This window comes from Phoenix dactylifera, chromosome 3, assembly GCF_051530095.1.
Source record: "Phoenix dactylifera cultivar Ajwa chromosome 3, Ajwa_hap1_PhDact_Kaust_v1.1, whole genome shotgun sequence".
NCBI lineage: Eukaryota > Viridiplantae > Streptophyta > Magnoliopsida > Arecales > Arecaceae > Phoenix > Phoenix dactylifera.
This window is the reverse complement of record NC_143192.1, coordinates 10,815,597-10,825,543: the sequence shown is the minus strand read 5'-3', so window position 1 is coordinate 10,825,543 and position 9,947 is coordinate 10,815,597. Positions and strand designations below refer to the sequence as shown.

Genomic DNA, 9,947 nt, shown 5'->3' with positions numbered 1-9,947 from the left:
GGTATTCTTATTGATGAGCTTCCACCCAGATCAGCTCATGAAGACGGGAGTTCATCATCTTCAAGCTTAACTCTAAGAAAAATGAGGAGTTCGAATGACATATATCAAAGATGCGATTTCTATGTCATTGAACCAGAAAGTTTTGAGGAAGCTATGAAAAAGGAAGCTTGGAGAAAAACTATGAAAGCTGATATTGATGTCATTGAAAAGAACAAAACTTGGGAGCCGGTTGACGGACCACAAGACAAAAAAAAAATGTTGGAGTAAATTGGATTCATGAGGGGAATACAATTCAGACTGCTTGGTGCAAAGAAACAAAGCAAAGCTGGTTACAAAGAGATATAGGTAGCAAGCTAGTACTGATTTTCATGAGACATTTGCTCTAGTTGCGTGTCTTGGCAGCTAAAATTTTAATGGAGCAGTGAAGGAAGAGGTTTGACGCATTGAACAGCCACAAGGCTTTGTTGTCAAATGAGAAGAGTCGAAGAGAGACGGAAACTTCTGCCCTTCTTCACACCTTATTTGAAGATCCATGGAAGTCGGGTGCAAACAATGGACCTGATCTAAATTTCAGATCTGGCCTGGGTCTAAAATTTTTCAACCCGGTCGGATCCAATTTGGTTCTTATATCATCTAGGTCTAATTTAGATCAATAAAAATAAACCCAACATAACCTGAAATCAATCCAATCCAATCCAAAAATCTAAATCTTATAAACTTCTTCTACTTTACTCTAAATATCTTTGCTAATTTATTGGATGAACTCTTATTTGAAATTAATTCCCTTTTTTTAATCTCAAAAAGTTCATTCTTTCATTTATTTTTAGTTAATTATATTTAAACGCTCATATTTTATTAACTATTTTAGTGGATCCATATTTATAATATCCCTAAGTATACCAACAAATAATATTAAAAAAGCATAGCCTTTAAACTTAAGAATGATCAACTATTTTTGATGAAATTAAAAAATTTTGAATAAAAATTCAAATTTAAGTTGTCCCTTTTTAGTTTATTTCATTTTTTATGAATTTATATTTAATTATCTATTATTATATTTTATTTAAACCGAAATAGCTAGAAGTTCGATTGAAACTCCAAACTTGGACCAGCTTGATTCCGAACCGAACTCGAAAGGCTTGGGTCACACCTGACCCTAAACCCCTGAATGATCCATTGGGTCTAAAATCCTTTCCATCGACTCAACCCGATTTGATTCTATCAGCTAATAGGTTTGATTAGGATCTAAAATCATAACCTAAATATGAGATTGAGTAATGTCACCAACCTTAAGCCGCATTAGCCAACAATATAAGGTTCTTTTAAGTAAATGTTTTATAAGTCTAACTCAAAATAAATTTTAGAAAAGCGAAAAAAATAAAAGCAAATCAGATGCCCCATTCTACGCCGACTTTAATCTAAGTACGCGAACTGCCCGCCGACGTATATAAATAAATCGGCAATCAGGCGGAACGCGAAACCTCGCGCTGCCGAGGAGCGACGAAGGGCAAAATCATCGCCATGGGGGACGAGGAGTTGGGTTCCAGCTCTCGAGCAATCGATTCCTCCAACGTTGGCTTTCAGGTCCGCCTTCCTCTTTGTCGTTAGGGTTCTTGGTTTTCTGCTACTCTTCTCTCGCACCTGAGCTAACGTTCGATGCATCTAATTTCTGCAGCTACTCAGGAAATGCGGGTGGAAGGAGGGCACCGGTCTTGGTGCTTCCGAGCAGGTCAGAATTCCTCTCAAATTTGATCCTAGTTCCTGTTCTGTGATTCTAATGTTCCCTTAGATTATCTTATTCTCTTATTATGTACGAATTTTTGGTTATGATCCGTGCAATTTCGTTGATTCAGTTTGTTGCAATTTTGGTGGTGGTATTTGGAACAACTGGATTTTCTTCGCTGAATTAGGATGTTCTTAATTTCTAGGGTTTTTTGCTCGCTTTTTTGTCTTTTTTATTTCCTTTAAGGTTCTCAGTGAGAATAGGGGTGTTATTCTTGTCCGGTCGTTTGTTAGAAATCCTTACTTTGGAGCATTGTTAGGTTTGAATTATGATATTTGAATGTTTTCTTTATGAGAATGTATTAAGATAATTTGAGATTTGGGGATTTTGTGCCCTCAGGTATCGTTTAGAGATTGGGTTGAGTCATTCTTGTGTGTCATCTAGATTTTATAATTTGCATGCACATCTAGATACAAAATGAATTGTTCGATTGATCAGTATTTTTGCTTATGCCATTACTGGGATCAGGAATTTAAGTTGATCCTGCATTGAAGGAAAAGGTCATCATAAAAGATTTAACTGAGAATGCGAGGTCACTTGGGCAGGCAGCATAACTATCCAATAGTAAAACATGTCGGCTATGCAGAGAATACATGCTGTAGATGGATAAAGTGTGTCTTGCATTAAGTATGATTGTACTTATTGTTCATGCTGAAACCAGTACTCCATAACATAAATTTCTGCTTACTATTTCTGATTTAATTCATTTCTTTTTTTGAAAATAAAAGGCAAGATAATTATGAATTTGAGAGGATTTAGTACATAAAAGGTGGATGTGATCCCCCATATTAAAACATTTATCAACTGGTCCTGATGGAGTCTAATATCCATCTTGTTCTTGATTTCAAGTTCCTAAATGTTTCTTATTTTGACGTGTTTATGCTCATTTTCTTTGGCCATCTTATGCAAAGCAGGTATGTGCTCGATGCTGATTATGTTCTTTATGCCTTACTACCATAGTGATGTTATTTATTTCCTGCTCTTGCGTATGTTCTTCTGTTCTTTTTCGTTTTCATGATGGAAGCATTGAAAAATCATGGACTGGTCCTTACCCAAAAAAATCATGGACTCATGGAACAGGGAAGGTTAGAACCTTTGCAAACTCATGTGAAGAAAAATAAGCGTGGTCTTGGTGCAGAGAAAATAAAGGAAAAGAAGAAGCTTCCGGAGGATCCTACTTCTAAGGTGCAAAATGAACTTGTGAATTCCTACATATCAGCTTCTCTTTGCTCTCTTCTTTTCCTTAAGTGTCCAAAGTTTGTAAATATGAAGATGTTATACCATTTGCTAGTTGAATATTCATTCCTATGGAGTGCAAAATAAAGGAAATGTAAAATAATATTCTCCCTTATTTTGATATAATATGGAAACAAAGCAGCACAACTCAATGTGACTGTTGAAAGTTAAAATATGAAGTTCTTTTAAACCAGTTAAGTACTAAACAGATATTGCAAGATCCTTGCTCGAATTTACATTTCAAACAGCTCTTTAATTATTTAATTAGCTAATTCTTTTTATAGAGCACTTTTCACCTCTCAAAATAGTGTTTAACTAATGTAATTGAAAAAGAACTAAATAGTTGCTTTTTGCTATGTGCATCCATGTCTTATTATTATTTCTACCAATTTCTTGCTTGAACATATCCTCTAACTTTGCAACTATTGCTATTTGACCTTGCTCCAATTATTAGACATTTTCATTTTCTTATTGATAAAACTACAAGCATGAAGTTAAGTATGGTGTATGTGCTCCTATTCATTAGGAAAACTTGCAATCAAAGAAAAAACAAAAGTCAGTCTCTAAAAGGATTAAGAAGATGCAGCAAGAAGAGGAGCAAATGAAAGAGAAGGAATTTGAACGAGCCTTCTTCAGAGAGTTCTGGCCAGATAATGTCTGAATTCCAAAATACTCATCCTTTGCATGCCATTTCTTGCTGAGCTGGACCTATGAGAACTGTGTACAGGTACCTGAAGTTTCTTCTTCTTCTTCTTCTTTTTTGGGTTCCCCTTCCTTTGGTTTAGCTACTTGTCTTTCTTTGTTATGCAAAACAAGTTTGCGCTAGTCATCATGCTATGTCTTTGTTTTCACAGAACCACTTTGAACTCTTGCATCTGGATGTAACTTCACACTAAAATGCAATTGTGTTTTAGTATAGAGCAAATGAATTACCTGTACAATAACTGTAAATAATATAAGATTCTTTTATCTGGATTTCTGTTTAAGTTTTAAAATTTAGATGATGAGTTTAGTGCTGTTGTGTTTTACATTTCCACCCATGCTGATGCACCTTTTAGTGCACTTAGCATCCTTGTATAATTATGTTTACTTATAAATAGATTAGATCTTGACACGTGATTTCCATGTGAAAGACTTGATGAGCGGCTATATTTTCTCTTTTCATTTTTTAAAATATAAAGTTATTCAAAGAGTCCATTTAAACTTTCGAAAAGATGAAATAATCTGTATTGTTTTGGAAGGCCATAAGGCAGTATCGAACTATATTTCTGTCAGATTATATATAATATATGTGAGGGACTCTTAAAAATATGGATGATATGTGGATTTTCAATACATTAGTTGGCTCAAACAGTGAGGCTGAAAAAATTCCTTCTTCTTTTCACATGTGGCTCCATTCACATGCTACGCACATGATGAAAATAATAGATGGCTTTTGAATTGTGATTGTATTGGACATGTGTATGACTTGATTATAATACATAATATATTACTAATTTTTAAGAATAAATAAATATATTAATTTTGGATGTGTGGTGGAACAAATAGGTTACCTAGGATTGGGGCTCCACAATTTGTTATGTGATGATATTTGTAAAGAGTTTTTGTTTTCTCATCTTTTCATTTAAGAATCGAGAAATGGGACCTATGCTTGTTCAAAAAGAGAGATGTATTTCAAGCTAAGATAGATTGTTTGAATCCGTATCTCAAGATGCATGCTTTGCTCCCTCTCTAGCATGCACAACTTCTTATATGGACCTTTTTACTAATAAAAGACCATTTTGGGAGGCTTCGCATTGTGGGAGTCTAGCTTCACCCTTAGCTTTAGTGTTCTCATTATATATTGTAGATGTGCATGCATGGCATGCAATAAAACTCTATTCTACTGAAGTTTCAGATCTGGTTGGATGCATGATCAGTATTGCTGCTCCTTTGCTCGAACTTAGCTGCATCTTTGCTATCTGAAAATGCAATAGTTAATACACTATTTGTACCAAGGTTCGTCATTACGGTATCGAACTCTATACCGATGCCACACTAGTACAGTGTTGGTACGAAATTTTTTTTAACGTACCGAGTGTCGGTACACCATCCGTACCGAGTACCGATCCCAAACCGGTACAGTATGCCCCGTACTGTCTGGTTCGGGCTGGTATGGCGTACCATGATTTGAAAAGATAGTTAATTGGTTGAATAACTAATATATATTGTATAACTGCTACATAACCTTTATCCTCTAATGCTTTAAAGTTATGGTTAATGTTTTCCAAAATAATGTTACCAAGAGTAATATAATCCATTGTTCGCCGTACCAACCCAAACCGGATGGTATGGAGCACACTGTACCGTACCGGTATCTAGTACAGGTGGCGCACCGATTCTGAGTACGCTGAAAAATTTCGTACCGTACCGTACTGACACAGTACTAGTGCGATACTAATACGGGGTCTGGTATCGAGACGATGAACCTTGATATAATCTGTTTGAAGAAAAAAAGGATTAAACACCATGAGAATGATTAACATGGATTAAATAATAAATAGATAATGTAACATATTGATAACAATTTGGACCTTGCCCTCAGCAGCTTCTACAGTTAGTGAAATCAACAAATCAAGGTTTTAAAGGCCACTAGAACAGTATGATAGAACCTGTAACAGACTATTTTGGTAGGATTACAGCATTGGATGCCTTTTGAGTTGCTGAAATCAGTGAAAAAAAAAATAAGGAATCCTGAACTAGGTTGGGTTGGTAAACACCGGTACTGGCTAGTACAGACACTAATTCAGCCACTATGACGCTCGTTTCGTGCGTCCGGGCCAAAATGGTGTGGTACCAACTAGCACGGAACCCAGTTTCAAGCAATTCAAGGGCATCCCAACTACAAGAAATTTCTTTTAGATTTTTGATGGTGTGGCAAGGATAGGAGGCTAGATAGGGATATTGGTGCCTTCAGGCATCTCGTGAGAGCTTGTTCCTTTTGACCTTTCGGTGAAAGTGGAAGAGAGAGAAAGGGAAAAAGGGGAGAAGGAGAGGAGTTGTGGAAGCTCCCAGTGGGAACGGGGTGCTGGTGGATCGGCTGGGAGGGCACTCTGTTTAGGTGAGGTTGATGCAGACTAGAAATATTTAGGGGAGGGCCTTAAGAATCATGCTAAGGCCAAAAGAGAGGCATCAAAGCATCATGGGCGACCTTAGGGAGCTTAAATTGATGGGCAAGATGGAATAAGTGGTGGCATTGACTCATAAGTTCCCATAAAGCTTAAATATTTGCAATGAAGTGTCATATATAGCAGCAACTTTAAAAATCACCAAAAATAGAACATGTAACATTTCAGCATGAAACTACTTCCATTGTGTTCTACAACAATTAAGTTTTCTAATGCAAGTGGAATTGGATCACTTAAAGATCATATGAGAAAGTTATGGCTGATTTATTGAAGATTTGTCATTGCTGGCGAAGTTGTAGTTAATTATGAAAATGTCAATCCGTGTCCACTAAAGTTAAAAACGATTTTGTCTAGTACTTTTATTCAAGTTTTGTTATTTGTTTCTTCTAGAGACACTTATTGGAGTAGTTAGAAGTCCTTTTGGATTAGAATATTATTTTTTTTTATTCTCTTTATGTTCTCTAGATAATTTGTATCCTAGAAGAATTAGGAAAGCCTATAGGCTTTAGGAAACCTCCTTTATAAATAGTCATGTGCTCCATCTTGACCATAGTTGAATTTAGAAGCCCTTTTTGAGTGTTGTCTTTGGTAGTGTGACTTCGCCTTATTGTGGTGCGACTTTTAGCAGCCTTCATGCAATTCGAAAGATTTCTTTTCTTTTGATGTGATTCTAGAAAGCCTTGTGTGAAGGTAGTCAATGGAATGTGAAAAGCCCAAGTGAAGATTGGTGCGACTCTGATTGGCAAGAGGTTCGGTTGGTGAAAATCCAACTAATTATCATAGATTAGTTTGCTTATAGATTTTTTTTTTTTGCTTCTTGCTTTCGATTTTTGGTTCAGATTCAAAGCCTTCTATGAGTTAGGTTTTTAGTCATTTTTTATTTTCTTGCTTCAAAATTATCATAAAATCAAATATATAAATATATATTTTTTTTTATTGCAATACTAGAGAGTTCCAATTCATCCAAGGTAGGAGAGGTCTTGTTCAAGTCCTATCGAGTTTATCCTGGTAGTATTTACATTCTAGTTTATCTCTTACTTGCAAGCATCCTTGACCTATCGCTTATGCAGCTCAATTATGTTAACCTTTTTCTTCCATACTTGCACCCTAACCTTATGCAGCCAGATCCCTGATTTTGTCTGTTTCGGCCTATGTGTCTATGTCAGAGGCCTTTCATCCTCTTTTTTCCAAAAATTTGGCAATGACCAAAAAATAAGAGGAATCTTTGTCATATTTTTTTCATTTTTCTTGAATTTTGGATATATTGTAGGGTGGATAGCCCCCTACAATATGGTGGTTTTTGTTTTTATCTTGATCAATATTTTACTCTTATGAATTATTAATATTTATGGTTAAAATTTATTGTCATGCATTTCAATAGATATCCTTATCATGCATAGAAACCAAAAAATCTCATGAAAATGTAAAAAATAAAAAAAAATCTTTTTTAGCCATCTTGGTATGAGACTAGTTCAAGCCCCCATACTGGTCTAGCTTAAAATCAATGCCAGGCCCGATACCGGTATTTGAATCCTTGCTACAAATATTGACATCTTAAGAAACATGGAGGAAGTAAGCAGCACCAATCTCAACAAATACCTTTCAACACATAAAAAATGTGCAATATGGTCTTGCTTCCTTTAGCCTTAGCAAAGGCTTTACTTGAATGATAATTCAAAATTGTTTCTTTAGGAGCCATTTTATGTTGACTCGAATAGTTCAGATTCCGTACTTGGACATAAACAAAGTCCTAATTGTTTGAAGCAATCACTTCTAGGAGTTTGTCGTGGTAGAAATATGCCCAACATGGGAAAGACTAGTTCTACTGAACAACACCAACTAGAGTTCAGCCCTCCAAGGATCTAACTTGCATACAGCTAGGCCAACCTATGTGACTTGGTCAAGCTAACCTAACTTGTTCTATTGACTTGGTATGACTCAACATGGCTGGACTGGATCCAGCTTGCCCTAACTCAACTTGATAAGACCCAACCTAGCTTGGCCCTTCTCAACTAAGGGTGCGTTTGGTTCACCACCGAAATCGGAATCGGAATGGGTTGGAATGTGAATTGGAATGGCTAGATTCTTTGACGCATTTGATGCATGACTAGAATCGAATTCAACAATGGAATGTTTTTAAGTAAATTTTTGGAAAATCAATTAAGCAAAGGGATATCTTTGGAAAATCTATTTTTCGGTAAACCTGGCGAAATGGGATTTGAATACTGGGGGGAGAGTCGGGATTGGGTTTGGGGGGTACACGCACTAAGTTCAGTTAAACTCAAAATCAACCTAACTCACTTAACTTTCATGAATATGCTTGATAACAATTATGTAGATACAGTTTAATGCCAGTAATTTTTATTGAAATAAGCTTTGTTCTTTCACATTACAACATAATGTGCTTCCCATACTTCTTATGCTTACTCTAAACAAATGATAATGTATTTTTGTTTCTCTTCCACTTGTATTTTGTTATCAAGATGCCAACAACCTTAAGCATGACTAAAGACAGCAAATTACGAATGATCAATCATTCGTATTGGTGAAAAAATTTTAAGTCTATGAATCATCACCTAATTTACTAGCATTGCACCTTTTTCAACATATAAGGCAACAAGTACATATTCCAAATGAAATGAGTGACATTATAATGGTTGTAAGATAATAAACTAGCATATAACCCCTGCGGTGCACGGGGTACGATTTTTTCTTCTTCTTCTAACCGTTCTTGAAATAAAATTAGCAATGTAACAAATTATAATAAATAGAAGGCTTCACTAACTGAATGTCTATTTCATATTAAGATATGAAATTTAATAATAGTCGAATAGAAACTTCTATTATTAATGCAACATCCATATGGAGAAGGGAGAACCCTGTACAAGCTGAGCCTCAATGTATAAACTTTTGTCATCAATATCAGTGTCATTAATATCGACCGTGCATGATACTTATGTACAGTTTTTGCTCCATTTTCCAACTATTTCTTAAATGTAATATAACAATGTAATAAATTACAATAATAGAAGGCTTTAATAACAAAATTTTTGTTGCACATTAAGTAAAGAATATTGATGTTGGTCGAGCAAAAATTCTCATCATTAATATTGACGACATTAATACCAGAGTCCGCATGGCAAATAGAGAACTTTGGATCAACTAAGCTTCATATAGAAACTTTTGTTCATGGTCTGCCGAACCAGACCGTACCGGCCAGTTCGGCCTGGTACCGACCGGTCCAGCCTGAAACCGGTACTCGGACAGCATGGATACCGGTTCCAGCTGTCCGGATATCGGTTTCAGCTATTTTCGGATTGGTACCGAACGGTATCGGCTGCATACCGGTCTCGTACCGGTGAGAACCGGCCGGTTCGCATCGGTACCAATTTTTTTTTTACCCCAACGCACGCGCTGTGGTTTAAAATTCCGAAAGCGCGCGCGCTGTGGTGTGAGAGTGCGTGGCCCGAAAAGGGCCACGTGCTCCCTCGGGGCAGAGCGCCCCGCGCGGGCGCAATTCCCTGCGCGATTTCCCTACCAGCTCATCCGTGCGGGGCAACGCGCGCTGCCCCACGTGGGTCATAAATGCCACAGCGCATGTCCGTGAACCCAAAAAAAAAAACAAATGCCGATTCGTACCGGATTTCGGTACGAACCGAAACCGGTAGGCCACCGGTACGCCTATCGGTACCGATTCAGCGTACCTTGCTTTTGTCATTAATACCAACATCCATGCGGTGAAAGGAGAACTCTACACAAGC

The 9,947-nt window shown here is 36.7% G+C and overlaps 1 protein-coding gene across 2 annotated transcripts in view; it reads left to right on the top strand.

The window, feature by feature from the left end:
* Window positions 1-1,403: 1,403 nt before the first annotated feature.
* Window positions 1,404-9,947, top strand: part of LOC103714786 (uncharacterized) — a 23,992-nt gene continuing 15,448 nt past the window's right edge. For both annotated transcript variants that reach the window (XM_089929451.1, XM_008802194.5), the window contains exons 1-4: window positions 1,404-1,584; window positions 1,676-1,729; window positions 2,864-2,968; window positions 3,546-3,746. In XM_089929451.1, coding sequence (XP_089785577.1) covers window positions 1,522-1,584; window positions 1,676-1,729; window positions 2,864-2,968; window positions 3,546-3,680 — 357 coding nt within the window. In that variant the 5' untranslated portion in view covers window positions 1,404-1,521 and the 3' untranslated portion in view covers window positions 3,681-3,746. The remainder of the gene's footprint in view (window positions 1,585-1,675; window positions 1,730-2,863; window positions 2,969-3,545; window positions 3,747-9,947) is intronic.